Source organism: Plectropomus leopardus, chromosome 5, assembly GCF_026936395.1.
Source record: "Plectropomus leopardus strain MGB_pleo_1.0 chromosome 5, ASM2693639v1, whole genome shotgun sequence".
NCBI classification, from domain to species: domain Eukaryota; kingdom Metazoa; phylum Chordata; class Actinopteri; order Perciformes; family Serranidae; genus Plectropomus; species Plectropomus leopardus.
The window spans coordinates 32177612-32194890 of record NC_142180.1 but is presented as its reverse complement, the minus strand read 5'-3'; the positions used below and the strand labels follow the sequence as shown (position 1 = coordinate 32194890).

Below are 17279 nucleotides of genomic sequence, written 5' to 3'. Positions count from 1 at the left end.
AATGCAGTGAAAGAATCTTTAATCATCATAACATGCAGCAAATCAAACATACACAACTACACCCGACCACATTGTAGCAGTTTTAATGCAAATGACACACATATAACACAAAATAAAATCTGGACAAATGAGAAGTAATTTAATTATGTTCTCTGTGTACATTCAGACATCACTGTACAGCAGTGGCAGAGGGCTGAAGTCTGGATCATTTAGTGGTGGTGCAGCGGCTCGGGGTCTCAGGGTCTTTGTTGTCTCTGTACACTCAGCATCAGAGGTGGCGGCGCTACGGCACATAAATACACAGTTAGATGATGATTAATAGAACAAACGCACATCTCTGGTATTTTAACCCCATATAGAAAACAGTGTTAGCAGCTTTTTATAATGTAAACAATCATTACTGCCATGGGGATGACAGGATTTCATTGGCATTTAGGGACTGTATGAAAATTACTGTGGTGAGCTTTATGTTTGTCATGAAAGGTCTTCCAGAGTGTATTAATATATTTTTTATACCATCTGTTGAAAGTACAACAAGTGTACCCCCAATATCCCAAAATAATACAACACTGTTAACATGGTAAAACTCACTCAACCACTTGTAAATAAAATTAAATATTTATTGATGAGAGGTAATTCAAAATTTGATCTTTTAATGTGACACACCAGTTTGGAAGGTCAACTAAAAAGATCCAAGTGTGTGCTGTGTTTCAGGAAGACTGGGTCACAGTGTTAGCTACTTCACATCAGTGACTAGCTGATCAAAAATAAAACTGGAAGGTGAAGCGCTGTAGTCCTTTGCAAATAGCATGTGTCTTCAACATCTTTCTGGTCAAGGACCCCTTTGCTGAAAGAGGGACAACACAGGGACTCTCTGCTACAAAATCAGGCTGCATATTAAACTGGGCCTTCAATAAGGTGTAGGGCACCCTAAAGTGTCATGTATAAACATACCTATATACCTTTATAATGTGCATACAATATTAAGTTTTTTAAATGGTAATTATTGACATATTCATACATTTATACATGTATTTATGGGCAACAGTTAGCCTATTATGAGAAATGTGTTTAATATAAATTATTTTTTTAACAAAAAGAACAATTTTTCTGTGATAATAATATGTTGGAAAATAAAAAGTAAAAAGTAAAAAAGTAATATTTTTGATACTATAATTCATAAATTATCTAGCCTCCCTTTAGCCCAATGGTTGAAACTCTTTCTTTTGCTGTGTCTTTTTATACTGAATTATCTTTTTGGCCTGTTTAATGTCCATCCTGTCCATTTTCATGTGAGGCACATTGTGCATATAATGCCCTTAAGAGTACTTTTTGCAGCATTTTGTGTATGACAGATGCCATATAAATAAGTGTATTATTGTTATTATTATTATCAGTTTAATGAATTATGTTATAATTTTTCATTATGTCTCTTGGAAAAAAAATGTGGTTTGAAGTTATGTGAAAGAAAAACTCAAGAAATAGTTCTAGATGTTTTAGATGAGAAAGTAATCTAGAAACTATACTTTTAAATTTAAATGTTCAAATATTAATCATTGAACTATGAAGGCTTTTTGTGATGAATACATACATGTGTTTATCAATTTGAAATCAGTGCTTGAATATAGATGTGAATATGCATCTAATTTTCCACTCAACCAAGAATTTTCATACAGTCCCTTAAAGCTTTCAAAAGTCATTGTGACACGTCTGTTGTCACAATGCTGTATCTGAAATGGATATTGCCAAAATAACTGTGTTACCTTTACTCATATTCTAAGGATCGTCTTCCATTTCGTGGCTGTTAAAGCAAACACATTTATTAATTATTTATTAAATCTTCATTATATTATCCAAGGGAATTAATTTTTTTCTCATATTCCCTAACATAAACACATTCATACCCGATAGAGGAAGTAACCTCTGCTCTGAATTCCCCCAGGTCCCTGGAGTTCAGCCTGTATGGACACAAAACGCACACAATTTAACTTGAATAGAAGAACGTCTCCGTCTTATTCTCCATGTTGATAAAACTCGCCTCCACCAGCCGACAATCAAAACATCCACATCCAAAGCAAACACTCTTCATGTCTCTCACTCACAATTCCTCTGTGTCCACTCTGTGAATGTCAGCGCCTGATAGCGATGAGGGATAAGTTCACCTGTCAGCAGCACTAATTTTAGACCATAATTACTCGCAGCTTGGGAAAGAACAACTAATGTAGACTGGGCTCGTACAAAGAGTAACGAGAGCTGCCCGACACGAAACAGAATCACTGACATGTAAGCTCAGGAGGCGGAAAACATATGTAACAAACACATTTCAGTGTCAACGTATGTTGCACTGCTTTTATTGTGCAATTTTATCATTTTACATTAATCTGCTCTTTTTTATATTTTTAACCAAAGACCTGATTGAGAGATCCCAACACATTTTTAAAGCAACAAATTGTGAATATATGTCACACAAATTAAGATTTCCTATCACCATTGATTGCATACATTTTTTTGTATGCTAAAAAAACAAAGTATTTGTTTTTAATATCTTTGTTTTTTCAATCAGTGGTTCTTTTGTAAGGCAAAGAAAAAAACAAATGGAAAGTGAAAGGAGAACTGACATGGGCGGTACATACGCGCACTGAGAGTCCTCTCTCTCTTCTGGTATGGAGTTGGGAGACTAGACGCAGGAGAGGATGCAACGGAGGGGTCTGACAAACACACAGACACACAGATAGAGCCAGCAGCTCCGCATGGAAACAGCAGAGATGATTTTTGTTTCATCTCCAATAAGACACACAAGAACATGCAACAACCATCATACAAATGCCCCCCCTGTTTCCTCGCTGCAGCCTCAGCATCAGCATCAGTGTTTTGATAAACACATTCTGCATTATTCACAAACCAGTGATGGAGGCGCAGAGGACAAAATGACTTAATATTTCATATAAGAAATATGGTTTGTTGTGACAAGAAAATGTGCATCCTGGGATGTTTTATGGAGCTTCAACAGATGCACATAAATGAAAATAAGCACAATGCATGTAAGTAATCATAACTCATTTCACACTGATGTGAGACGATGTTAACATTTAACTCTGATTTTTATCTTTGCTGCAAACAACCATCACTCTGCATTATCTTTCTTGACATATTATCATCTACATGACCAGTAATCTTTTCAACTGACATGTTAAAATATAAAAATATTCTATCATCAAAATGTTATTTAATATCCAATTTTCTTTTTTTTGTTATAGTGATAGTAAAAACTGCAGACACACTGGAATATTTCTGCAACTTTTCTCCTTTCTGGGTTGACATTTGTGTTTTCCAGTGTGAACGACAGACGGAGGAGGGAAAACAGAACCCAATTTCTCATGCAGTCTGACATGCAGAGAACATAAAAAGGGGGGCAAGCGCTGAAAGAACATTTCAGTTCATATCTGTGCATATGAGGACTGTGTTTGTGTGTATCCATGATACAGTATTTGTCTGAATGCATGTGTAGCTGCATGCATTTTGGTTTGGAAAATGATGTGCGATTGCCTAAAAATACAGTACGCTAATTTCAGGCATTTAAAAAGTATCGCTGTTACTACAGAAAAGGTGCAGGTAGTTGTAAAACAAATCTGAAGTGCTGTCTTAGGTCAAGCAACATAGGGTAACAGTGCAGATTGATCTTTTAACTTACTTACCGCTCCCGCTGACAAATCAGAACCTTGTTGTTGCTGTCTCGAGTAATAAAATAAAAACTGCACATACGGCGCATGATGTAAAAAACAATACAAATAAGCTGACACAAATTTGACGTTAAAAGGTTAAACTTATGGCTCTGGTCTAACCACACAGGTAAAAATTATAAGAGAAAAATAAGTTGCACTCACCCTTTTACTATTTTCTCGCACTTTCAGCTCCTGAGAAAAAAAAGAAATGAGTCTTTTAGTTGATGTCACTCTTTGCACAGCTATATTCAGTCATGATGGCCAATCAATGTTTCACTGTGCCGTCTCATCCAAAATCTAGTGTTTTTGCTATTATGGTGAAGTGTGAAGTACCTTTGACTTCTGAACCAGCATCAAGACACAGAGCTCTCCTAAGACATCAGATGCCTGAAAATTTGACCAGAAAGAAGAACGGCTGTTAAAAAATACAAAACAACTTTTATATTAAAATGAGTTTATGAATAAGATACAGAACAAGCCAGGCTCACACTCCTACTCACCCAAAACTTGGGATCTGCAGAGAGGTAGGATGAGCACACAGCGTCTATCTGTGGAGCAGCACAGAGGATGACAGACAGGCACTCAGACAGGAGGGATGAAGAAGAAAGAAAGAAGAAAACAGCGCTGCGTACCTGGCTGAGTAGCTGCCTCTGATCTGTTGTGGCTTGCTGAAGTTCTGCTGGAGCACCTTTTGTTTCAACACAAAAATACACAGTTCATATAATCTAACACTGCTACTTTTATTGCATCCTTGCAAAATACACAACATTTTCTGACAACAGTATACTTTTATTGGCAGAACAGTAATAAAGAATGATGTTTTGCTGATATTTTGCATTGGAAAAAGCTTGACTGTAGAGCACGAAGGGAGTTGATGCAAGACTTGTTGCCCTATGGATATCTACTTTTAGAAATATACGTTTTTATGCAGAATTCATCATCTGTTATACTTTGTAGAATCTATCTATCTATTTCAGCAAAGAAAACAAGTCAACAGCATCATTGCACCAAAGTTGATGGTGAAACCCAACGCTTATGAGCTGCTTTGACATCATGAGAAGACTGTCAATCTACATCCACGCACATCTCAGTCATTCATGAGTTCATGTCAGATAGTCGACACATCGAGTCGAATTTCTGCCTAACTGTCAAAGTTTGACGTCACATCAGTCAGGGAGCAGGAATGACAATAATGGATGGATGGATTAAAATCCTTTTAGCATGAATCCTTGTAAACATTCAGAGTATGGATTTCAGTCATCAGATCACAAACATACAGTGAGTCATGTGGAAATACAGTCTTCGAGAGAAGAGAAACAATTTAAAAGTTTTAAAGTCATATCTATCTATCTTTCTATCTATCTATCTGTCTGTCTGTTTGTCGAGTCCTTGAGGGTCCTCTGACAGAACATTTTGAGAGTCAAACATGTCATTTATTTCCTGCATTGTAGTGATTTTATGTGCACTAATTTGTGCCTTTTCTGTTTTATTTTGTGTTGTAAATTGCTTTAATTTTGTCTTTTGCATATATACATATATGTATATACTTTGTATTATTTTTATTATAATTTTAGGAGACATGTACCCAGCATCCCTTTTGAATCTACCTTTCTGTCAATCCATTCATAAAATAAAGCAAAAACAAACTAAGAAAGATTGTGTATATGTGTTTGTGTGTATTTGCTTTAGTTATTAGTTAGTATAAATATATATTATTAAGGTTTTTTTAGCTTTATTAGGTTTTGAATTTACCTCTTAAATTTGAAAACAAATGGACACACAAATTAATTAAACGGAGACTGAATGGAAAGCCAGTAGATGAACAGAGGAAGAAAAGAAAAATTCAAATACCATTAGCTACACAGTGGCAGTTTTATCTTTCAAAAAGTTGAGTATGAAGTCAATAAATGACATCATATAACACAGGATGGTGCGTGACTTACTTTTGCAGACTGGGATGGAGAGGATGATGAGCAGGGCTGTGACGGTGACGCTGGCGGTGCTGAGTGGGCTCACTCCGCCGCTGCCGCTGCTGCTGAGGCTGTGCAGGCTGCTGGAGGCTCCGCGCGGCTGACTTTGGCTCTGGAAGGTCCTCATGTCCCTGTTTCGCTCTCGCTGGACTTTCTTGTCTTGTTTTCCTTTTTGGTTTATGTACGCTTGACTTCTTGCTCTTCTGAGAGTTTCTATCTCACGTCAGAGAAATATGAAGGCTGGTGTCACACACACCCCTCGTGCGCTGACACTCGGCTGCGTCATGGAGATTTGCGCGCGCTGTTAAGTAAAGTTAGGAGATTGGATCAACAGGTTGGTTGAACATGCAGAGGCGTGGGCGGTGATAGAGTCACAGAAGTGTCAAGTTATGCTCTTGACCGTCAGGAAAAAAGGATTCAGTGTTAGAAACTTTGTTTTCTTTGGACACCTGTTACTCATCCCAGCTAGCAGGGAACATAACCACAACATTGGCTGAGGGATGATGTATTTTTGTAGGCCAGCCAGGAAGTTAGCATGGCTCTAGTTCCCCCCTCAAAAATCTTGTGGGATTTTTTAATGGGATTTTCTATTTATTAGGGACACAAGTTTATGATACTTGTTGTTTTGTCCAGCATGATAATCTTCATAGATGAACACTAATTTTTGTGTTTTTTGAAGTGGAAATGAAATCGCCAGATTGTTAGGCTATAAATGAACTACATCATGGTCGCACCTCATAAACATCACAACCCCAAATCATTCAACTTCATGTTAAAACACAATTGAAAAATATTATAAACAGATAAATCTACAAGTTCGAGTGTGACTGTTGCATAAAGCTGTAAAGGTGGGCAACTGGGTTGAATGAGTTTCTGTGTCCGGTGTGATGATGTCCAACGTCCCCGATACACATTGTAGTCCGATTTAGCCACTTGTTAGCAACCGCCTTTTTTAAGATGCCTAAAACCTTAAAAGTAAAAAAATGTGGTTTGTACGGATGTATTTTATGTTGCAAAACCAAAAGGTCTAAATATCTTTAACCCATGTAAACCACAGACCTTATTTAAGGCATTTTACCGAACACATTAAAAAAACTTTAGACTTTGAGATGAGGGAACCGGAAGTAGCGTCTGTGTTGGTAACTCATGGATGTATTACAATAAAGTGTTAACTAGAGCACGTGGTGACTTTGTACATGATAAAATTGTTCTTGCAAAAATAACATTAAATAAAAATAAAGTCACATAAAATAAATAATAGTTACAGTGAATAAACCCACATACCTGTGAGGTGTATTATGCTCTGTTTATATGGTTCTTATCTTGAGATCAAAGGTTAAGGGATGGTTAGGCCTTGGGGTCTGATGGCTGGAGTATGGACACCCGGCTTAAATTACATGGAATGTGTCCCCTTGGGGTTTTTGTGAGTGAACACAATGGGTGAAGGAATGTTTACTGATAGATCTGTAGATGCTTGTACCTATATAAGACACATGCATGAGCTGTAAGAGAGAGAGATTCACATTGGTCCCGAATCCTCTCCCAGGCAGACCATGGTGCCTGGTGGATGCTGAACTTTGTTGTAATAAATTGATTCTTATGCAACCAAGTCGGTGTCAGCGGAGGTTTCTTCATCGTCTACACATCATTGCTGCTTAGGAAACAACGACACCTGCAATTATGAAAAGACAAGATTTTACAGGGTTGGCTCTAAGTAAAATGCCGTGTTTATACCGAACATGGTGAAAATGTTCTTGTCACGTTACTTGCACATACGCAATATACGTTAACTAGGAGAGGCAGCTAACGGCTTATGTGGTTTCAAGTGAAATACAAAAGAAAGCTGGATGTAAACACGAGCTCCGAGCCCGGAAGAAGAGCGAACTAAGACTGTTATTTATCAGATTGTCTCAGCTGAGTGTCACTTTTTGTGTCCACAGACGGCATCATTATTTATCCTACATTTCTGGATCTCAGTAACATCAGGAGAATCTCAGCTTGATCTTAAGGCTGATAGGCTATCACAACACAGCATCACCTGAAATTCTGATTTCAAGTTGAAAAATTTCAACTTGTGCAATGGAAGCAAACATGCGAAATACACGTATTCATGTCCATCCCGTCGTGTCCAATGCCCACTGTGAATTTGCGTCTTTGCATTGATTTTGTATGCATGCGAAACACTCACATCGGGTTCGGTGTGAACACACCATGGCAAAACACATGTTGAGCGAGATCCATCACATAGAGATGTCTCATTCACTCACTGCCTGTGCCTGTGTTGTATAAAAAATAGTTTATAAACCACTTTCACATCAGTGGCCTCCGTGTTTCTTCTCCTTGTTTACTTCCATATGCAGAGTGTGCTGTGTGTGACGTCTTGTTTTTCGGGGCATGCGGGCCCCATCAGAGCCCTTCCCAGTTTACATTAGAGTCTGAAATTGGCCAGATTTTAAGTGATAATGTCAACAACCACATTAAAAAAATGGCTCTAGAGAAAAGTCCATATTGAGCGTTAAGACTTGCAGTGTGAATGTAGTAAAAGAAAAATATAAATCCACTTCATAGCTATACTATTTTTGTAATGGCTACATAGATACATTTTTGAATGGTTGAGAGGTGTGTTTTGTGTCTGTAGTTTGTTTTGCTTGATATTGCATTAGCGTATTGTAATTTGTAGATGTAATTTGAGGCTGTTTCAACAACTTCATGCCAGGAAGGAAGCTATATTTATACATGCTATAGGCCTACTTATCTTGAAAGGCCATTTTGGCATAAACACTGTTTTTCTGTTGTAATGGTACAGTAAGTGCATGTGTGGGCAGCAACCTTACACCCAGATGTAGTCTCTGATAGATACATTTTCTTTACGTTACATCAATTAAAATGTCCTATTCATGTGTCCATGTAAGATGGCATTAAAAATGTAACAAGTTACACATGTCAACATCCAGAATTATAGACTTGAACTTTATATATTTTGTTCTTTATGGTAGGGCAAGCTTATTTGTACCTTTCAACAACATGGTAATTCAAACTGCTTTATATAAGATATTAAAAAGCATTAAAGATCCAGTGTGTAGAGTTTAGGCCGATATATTGGCAAAAATGGAATATGATATAATAAGTATATTTTCTTTAGTGTTTAACCTTAGAATGAGAATGTTTATATCTACATTGGAAGCACATCCTTGTTTAAGGAAACCACCATAATGTATCTCCATATTTCTACAGTAGCCCAGAACGGACAAACCAAACACTGTCTCTTGATTCGGCCGTGCCTTTTTTTGCGTCAGCCACTAGTTAGCAGCCCCTCCGTGATGCAGATTTTTACGAATTCTAGGACAGTGAAGAAATGACAATCCTTACTCTACCTCTGATAAGCTTACCCAGACATTCTTACCCTCAACAACCCTACAACTCTGGCCTAAACTATTCCAACCAACGAAGGCAACAGGTACCAGCCAATCAGAGGAAGAGTAAAGCAGGTAATTCCTTTGTTGTCTTGGCAAATTTGGTGATAAGCCGCATAGTGTTGGAAAAAACATTGATTTTTAATGTTGACGAAGGTTCTCAGTCGCCCAGGTCATGGTATCCATAAGTGCTGTTTCAGTGGCAGCTTTCAGTTTCTTGAAGATGTTTCGCCTCTCATCCAAGAGGCTTCTTCAGTTCAGAGCCAAAGAAGCATCTTGGATGAGAGGCGAAATCTTTTTAAAGAAACTGAAACTAAGTCCAGTTGTCAACAAAACAGCACTTATGGACTGATTTTTAATGTGAAATTGTTTTTTCATTGTTGTTACCAGTTTAGCCCTTTGAAACCTTGAAAAATTGGCCTGATTTCTCTCAAATTCATGGTAAGAAGGCAATGGCCAGTTTAGGAAGAAATCGCTCAATTAGCAAGGGGGGCAAAACAAACAAACAAAAAAGAAGAAAAAAACTGGAAATGACCTGAAAAAGCTTATAATAATTCTTTAAAATATTAAATATATAATTCTGATCATTAGAAATATAGTTCTCTGGATTTTTCTTTTCCTAGCATTTTTAAAAGTTATTTTCTTAATCTACTTTTTTTGTTGCAATTTGCAGGATTTTTTTTGCCAAGTCTAAATGCAACACAAAAAAAGTGATGCTTCAAAGAGTTAAATCACCTGGCCTTGTTTTTTCAGAGAGAAAGAGATCTCTTCTGATAATTTGGCTCCCAGTAGAAACCTTCTGGGGGTTTTCCAGAAAGCCAGTTATGAGAAAAGTCTGAGTATGTTAACCCTGAGATGAGGAAAACTCTGCGTTATCTGTTCCAGAAAGAGAGTTAAGTCAAACTCTGAGTCAATCATTATGGTAACTGACTCTGTGAACATATCCTTCTCACTGTCAGGTTTTTTATAAGAAACTCTGAGTTTCTACCTATCTCCTGCCACCCGAAGACAGCTGTCAGACATGGATTGTCCATATTTTTGCAATCTGATAGATAACGAAGCAGAATTATTGTGCAATGCCTTATGTTCGGAGAGGATTTTCAGACCCTGACTGGATGTGCTCTCATTCCCCCATGAATATCTGTTAGAACGGTACCGTTTCTCATTACACCCAATCATTTATCTTAATAACATTATCCAGCCATACATATCCAATCTCACACATCGCCTTTCTGTTGGCTGAGTACAACTCAAATGTTAATGTTTTTATAATTAGTATTTTATTGAATTTTCATATACACATCAGCAATATTTTTAGTCTACTAATCAATTATTCCAATATGTATAAAAATAAATACAATTTAAAAATATGAAATTCATATATTAAAAACAATTAAAGTAAATAAAACTCCAATAATAAATTAAATTTAAAAAGCATCCAAAAAGCTAAAATACCACCATAAAATAAAAGACAGAAAACAAAATCAATAATCATATATTAGTTAGCTAAATAAAAGTACCATCCCCACATTTGTATACACCATAATCTAAACACAATCAACATAGCAATATTCAGTCCTATTAAGAATGTTAATATTGTGTTCACAGTGTGTGCTTTACTGTATATCAATATCAAATGTTAATCTTCTAAGCAGGATATTAGGCGAGAGGACATACATGTGTTAAAACAGCATTCTTTTGGAGTTTTAAACGACTACATGCGATTAAATGTTAAGTCAGTGGACAAGTGCATTCAAACTTATGGCTCATATTTGCCATAGTCATGCATGAGGACCTTGAGTAAAGTAACTTGGTTTCCTTTCCGGCCCCTGAGCCCCGATACCTCGCTGAACTCAGGCTGAAAACACTCAGAGTTGATTGGACTGAAACAGAACAGAACATAATACTCAGAGTTTCCCATCTTGGAGTAAGTCAGCTCAGCTTTCAGGGTTAGACTCAGAGTTTATTGAACCTCATTTCTGAAATTCAAAACAATAAAATTAGTTTTTGTTTGCAATGATCTGAGAACTGGGCTGATCTGACTTTATTGCTATTAGTGCGGACTACACTTATTTTTTTTTTAATGTGGTCTGTAGGAAAACATTTCTGCATAATATCTTGTTCTTACTTGATTGAAAATGTTATTTCACGCTTGAGCCACCTTGTAATCACCACTGGTATGCTGTAATGCAAATTGTTTTCATATGTTTCGGAGTTGATTCTTGTATTATCAGATGTGCTACATTTTTTAATATTATAAATTTATTCTTACACAGTCTGTTATCCACCCCGGTGGCATATTTGTTTCGTGCATAAGAAAACAAAGATGTAATAATGGCTCTAATGGTGTTACTGATAAACTGCCATGAAGTCAGCATCACCAAACTAGGAGATTATATTTACCTCAGTGAAACCTAAAAAAATGTCAAATTATTTTTGCATGAATGTGTTCGACTCAGGCCTTTGGACACACTGTATAAAACTGCAAGTGAAATTGTACAAAATATGATTTAATTTTAAACTTTTGTCTACTTTTTTCACACAGTAACTCTTTTGTGTCAATTCAAATTGCCTCCATTATTTGAGAGACTCATTATAGATCATTATTAAATTACCTCTTTCCATCAAACTCAGGTAATGTGTCGGTCTTTGTGTAAAGCTGCTTGTTTGAGGGTATAAATACTCCGTGGCAACGTAATTCATTTTTATCTGTTACAATAAACCAGGAGACACAATATAATTACAACCACTATCCTCTTTTATTCAGCAAAACCAAACATGTGAGACAGTTGCAATGGCATACTTTGTCATTCACATGGGCTGCCAAATCTTGTTTTAAAAGATAATATATTATCTTGGTTCATCTCCTAGTCATGAAAGCAAAGCCGGTTTATTCTGTCACTGGACAGATAAAAGTTTCTAACCCTTTGAAGCCTTAACAAGCTGACTTGATTTTTTTTAACAATACCGTAAGATGGTAATGAGCAACGGAAGAAGAAATGAACCCAAAATTTGCAAAAAAAAAAATAAAAAATAAAAATGTAACCAAAAAAAAGGTGAAAAAGCGTAAGAAAAATACAAGTTAAAAAAAAAACAAACAACTAAAGACAAAACAATGAAACCAAATGAAACAGGTGGTTTTATTATTATTATTATTATTATTATTATTATTATTATTAATAATAATAATAATAATAAATATTCTGTGACATAATTTTCAGTACATAGTTATAATAATTCTAAATGAAGTTTTGTAGATATTTTTCCTCGCTTATTTTTAATAGTTTTCTAAATATACTACTTTCTCACAGTTTTTAGGACATTTCTAGTCAGGATGCTTTTTTTTTTTTTTTAAATAAGGGAAAGAAATAAACCAATGTCCTCGGGGTTTAAACATTTAAATACTTGTGAAAGGTGTCTGAGCACAGCATAAGAAAACTGATGTTGATCCAGGTTTCAAAGGTTAAGGTAGTTTGCTGCAAAAACAAGAGAAAGACTTGATTAAAACAGTAACTGAGCCATCATCACAGCTTTGTCTTTTCTGTTGTGACTTTGAGCGCACGAATGGCAACAAATGAAGTTCACTGATAATTGAGTAGTTCCAGGGAGTCGTCAGTCTCATCCCCACCCTTGTCATCCTCCCACACTAATCTCTCTATCCTCTTTAATCTCCCACTTTTCTTTATAATTATGAATTAAGACTCAACAGTGGAGGTCGGGCATAGCAACAAATATTGTTTTTTCAGTTTTAGGAGCTCTTTGTGATTTGTTTTGTGTGATCAGTGTTGCTTCAGTCACCAGACCTGATGTGTTTCCTCTCTCCTGAAGGCTCTGGAGAAAGCTCCCCTAGGTTCGGTGTTCTGGAAAAGCCCTGAAATGTCGTGCCCTTTGAGGAGTTTTCTTTGCATATGGAGTTGTATGGCATTTGCATGCACTGGTCTAATTGGTTTCTTTGAGTGAAAACCCAAAGGTATTGAAGGAAGGTTATTGCCTAGGATTAACACACTGTTGCACCTTGAAGCCACAACACAGATTATAGACCTTTTGTGCTCTAAATTTAGACCACATTAAAGGCCTGAGTCAGGAATAAATAAACAATGTCTATTCCCCCCACAGCGAAACTCCGCCAAAAACGATATACATATTTTACATAATTTTACTGGCTTTTGGGGCTGTTGCTTGAACAACAGGCTGCACTTCTGAATTTTCGTTTTGCCCACTTAGTCAGGATGAGAGTCAGTGCCTCCATGTCTGAGGCCATGATTCTTTGCTGGAAAATGGTGAATTGCTCCCTCATAGCTGACAGTGAGTTACTGCCCCAAATGAACAACTTGGGGTCTCGTTCCTAAATTAAGATAAAATTGAGCTTGTGATGTTGGAAAATTGACTTTGCATCAGCAGCTCTGTCGTCGTTGTACTGGTCCATTGTGGTGACGTACCGGAAGACAAATCTCTCTGCACCTGGTGTCATGAATTAAAGCAATTAAAGCACAGAATCAGACCCATAAAACATCCTTCTCGTACACAGAAGATGTTTCTCTGCATGCTTAGACTGATGTCATGATTGGAAACAAGAGGAAAATGAGTAGGAGGAGTCACCTATTAACAATTCACATCCTCCTACAAAGACAATTAGTTAATGTTGTAAAACATGACAAGCCTCTGATTTTATTGTATTTCCAAGTCGTAAGAATCATGACAAGTAATCATAAAGAGCCGCTTTTGGTTCACGTGGCAACATCCTGCAGTAAAACATTTTATTCCTTAATTTTGTTTCCATCTTACATAACATGGAAGTGGCTCCCTTGGTTAAAGATTTAATATTCATCGACTCTGTGTTTATTAAAGATTTGGTGCAAACTTAAATAATCTCATTGCAAATGTGGCCCTATAAACCTAAAAAATGCTGGGAAATATAAATATGAAAATATTATTTTTAGATTCAGAATATATGTTAAAACCCTGCCGCCTCGGCTTTGTTGCAAACTAACCAGAAATTGATGGTTTAATATTACATGTTAATAATGAGGGATTATTACCTTCAATCACACTGAAGAACCAGATGTGAAGATAACTGTCATAAATTTAATCATTTTCACTTTCGGATCTCCTTTAAATCTCTAGCTCATAATATGCCACTTATGCAGATTAGATCATGAGATATGAAACCACTTTGACTGATATAACACAAATAATTTCACCATAAGAATTATTATATTTTATCATCACAACCAGCACGTTTTTGATATCCAGATGAGTTGGAGCCTTGCTAAATGAATGTAAGCATGCAGAAAGAAATCCTCTTCTCCTCGCTGTGATCAATGTGAAATCTACAAAGATATCTTCCTTAGTTTCCAGCTTCCTCTGATATTTTACAGAAGAAGAAGTAGTTTCTATGAATAATATTAACAGAATATCAAACACAATAAGGAGAATACAGGTTAAGAGACTCAAAAAGTATAAATGAAGGTCTCAAATGGATAAAAAACCTCTTCTGAAAATGTTAGTAAAGTGATGAACTAGATGAAAGAGCTATTTCGCTTGTGCTGTTGAGCAGAGATTAATATAATTAGGCAAAATTTTCTCTAATCACCAGCTGAATGCATGAGCAGCAACACAAATTTGCTTTCTTTCATAGTTATTCTTTTTCATATCTGATTTTATTCAAGTCACCATCCTTTTATTTGACTTTGCCATCAGCCTTTTCAGTTCACTTTGGTCTTCATATTCATTCATAATAATATCATATCATTCATAATGTAATTCTTTTCTCTCTGGCATCAGTAAAACAAAAAGCCTTCTCCTGCCTCCAGCTTATCAAAAAAATCTGCTGCCAGGATTGTGACTAGGGTTAGAAAACATGACATTTCACTGATCCTTGCTTCCTTACACTGGCTTAGTGTTGCTTTGATAGACAATAGTAAGAAGTTAGGCCTATTTGTCATAAAAATACAAGTAAATTTAAAATAATAAGTTGCAGTTACTAAACTATTAAATCAAATTACAGTTACTAATCAAAATATTGCTGATTACAAATTCGAATAATTCATTTTTTTAACTTTTTATTTTTTCAACATAAAGACAACACATATAACATGGAGATGTTCATGTTTCATGTCCATCTTCAACGCTGTTAAGTACTTATTCAATGGTAATATTACTTCCCAGGAAAATACTTAATAATTCGGCATATACCTCACACTTTGCTGTTTACAGTTTAAAGAAAAGAGCTAAAAAAATGTATATGTACATTGCACTCTTTGTATCTGCACTCCTCCAACTTTGTGTTGCAACTGCTGCAAAGCAATTTGACTCAGTATTAATAAAGTTCTGTCTTGAATCAACTTTAGTTTTTGGATTGAAGTTTTCTTGTTTTATGGTAAAGCACTTTTTAACCATGTGTTGAAATGTGCCATATTTTTATTTTTATTTCATTATTTTATTATTTTATTTTATCTATTTATTTTTATTATTGTCTCTCTTTGTTTACTTTTACCCTTACCTAACCCTGACCCCACTCAAACAAACAGGAAAGCACTGCTGCGGGAGCACACCAGTACACTCATGCGCACGCTTTAAATTACATGATTACTTTAAAACAAAATCGCACACATGATCGACCCTCCTAACAAGCAGAGAGCTTTACACGCAGCCCCGCTCGTGTAATAGCGGCTCTCATGCTTACTTCAGTTTGGAAGACCGGCATGTTCTTCATTGAGTGTAATTTGGAGGTGATGAGCGAAGGCCTCACCTCAGGATGAGGTTACCAAAGTGAGGCCAGTGTTCGCACAAGTTTTCATACAGCTGCTCGCCACTGTGTCGGTGTTTGTTTGTGTAGATGCAATCAAGTGTCACTGTTAAACTGTGAAAGCCACATCATGGGAGTCAAGAGGAAAAGAGGAAATACCATAACAGTGGCAGAAGGACACTTGAGGTAACATGTATGTGAGGTTTTGTGTTTAATCCAGTAGTTTGAAGTCACAAAGTAGTGTTTCCCACAAAATATAACCTATGTCTGGCGGTATCTGACTGGAGAGGGTCAGAAAACTTGTGCTGTAATTGAACTATTTTTAAAGTGCTTGTTTTCTTTTTGATATTGCGACTTGCAGCTGAGGGTCAGACTTCAAATAGCAAACGGCGTCAGGATATGTGCTGTTCCTGAGGGGAGATGTTCTCTGATCCATATGCACACTGTAAAATGTGAACCAAGACTTTTCAAACAGACAAGGTTGAAGATTTTCTTCTGTTAGAAATACAGCAGGCTCAAAACTGTGAAAGATATGACCTTACCAATAAGTAAAGTCAAAGAACTTATAGTATCAGCCTGTGCATATGCAGATTTACTTGTTCTGTGTTTATTTTCGCCATGCTGACAGTACAACAAACATGGATCTAAAACAACACTGATGATGCCTTCTTAAAGGGCTGCACTAAATGCCATCCAGATAGCAACTCAAACTGTTCTGATTTCAAGCTGAAATAGAAAATGCTATCAGCCTCTAATCACCAGTGTTAATGTCAAATGTAGATTACACAGATGCAATCACCTCCCCCTGACGCTGCACCTCCGGTGTGAAAAGCCCCTTTTGTTTGCAAGTCACATGTGCATCATCTGCTGCACATGTCAGCAGGGCTCCCTCATGGGCATGGTGCCCTCATGAAGCAACAAGTTCACTTTGTGGGAACACCTTTCACCTGCAGAGGCCACCGCAATAATTACTGTATTTTGAGATTTCATTCACACTTCGCCCAAAGCAAACTTTTTTTTCTGCAGGTTATATATTTTTTGTGTTGGCATCAGCCTCATGAACATGAACGTCAGCACTGACTACAGACCTTTGACATTCACAAAATATATAGACAGTAAGTGCCAGAATAGCAGGAACCGCGGGTGAATCATGAATACAGGAAAGCACAAAATGTGGCAAAACAGAAATGTCGGAGAAAGATAATGGTAGTGTGTGTGTTTGTGTGTGCATGTGTGTTTTGTAATACAGTATGTGTGTATATGGGATGTGTGTGGTGTGTCCATAAAAACTAATATTTTTAGGGACATAGTGGCTATATGTACACACACATACAATATATATGTATAATATTTTAGCATTTTTGAAAGAAATGCCATAGAAAAAATGCTAAAATATTTACTTTAAACTGGATATACATGTGGGCAT

General features: G+C 36.5%; 1 protein-coding gene across 5 annotated transcripts; it reads right to left on the bottom strand.

The window, feature by feature from the left end:
* Positions 1–67: 67 nt before the first annotated feature.
* On the bottom strand, positions 68–5964 carry nmu (neuromedin U). 5 transcript variants are annotated; one of them, XM_088077294.1, is made up of 10 exons: positions 5666–5964; positions 4355–4410; positions 4223–4270; positions 4056–4109; positions 3885–3914; positions 3696–3752; positions 2619–2708; positions 1905–1958; positions 1764–1801; positions 68–283 (listed from the first exon to the last, which is right to left on the bottom strand). In XM_088077294.1, exons 1-9 carry the CDS (start codon positions 5817–5819, stop codon positions 1766–1768), a joined length of 579 nt encoding a protein of 192 aa, XP_087933420.1. In that variant the 5' UTR covers positions 5820–5964; the 3' UTR covers positions 68–283; positions 1764–1765. The 5 variants fall into 5 exon arrangements, with proteins under 5 accessions (XP_087933420.1, XP_042368379.1, XP_087933421.1 ...); XM_042512445.2 differs by having other exon boundaries at positions 2634–2708; XM_088077295.1 differs by lacking the exon at positions 3696–3752.
* Between the last annotated feature and the right edge of the window lie 11315 nt (positions 5965–17279).

Coding starts and splice junctions, on each gene's coding strand:
- nmu (XM_088077294.1), bottom strand. CDS start 5,819: ATGAGGACCTTCCAGAGCCAAAGTCAGCCGCGCGGAGCCTCCAGCAGC. Junction 4,271..4,354: donor AGAGGCAGCTACTCAGCCAG/GTACGCAGCGCT, acceptor GCTGCTCCACAG/ATAGACGCTGTGTGCTCATC. Junction 2,709..3,695: donor CTGATTTGTCAGCGGGAGCG/GTAAGTAAGTTA, acceptor TGTGTTTGTCAG/ACCCCTCCGTTGCATCCTCT.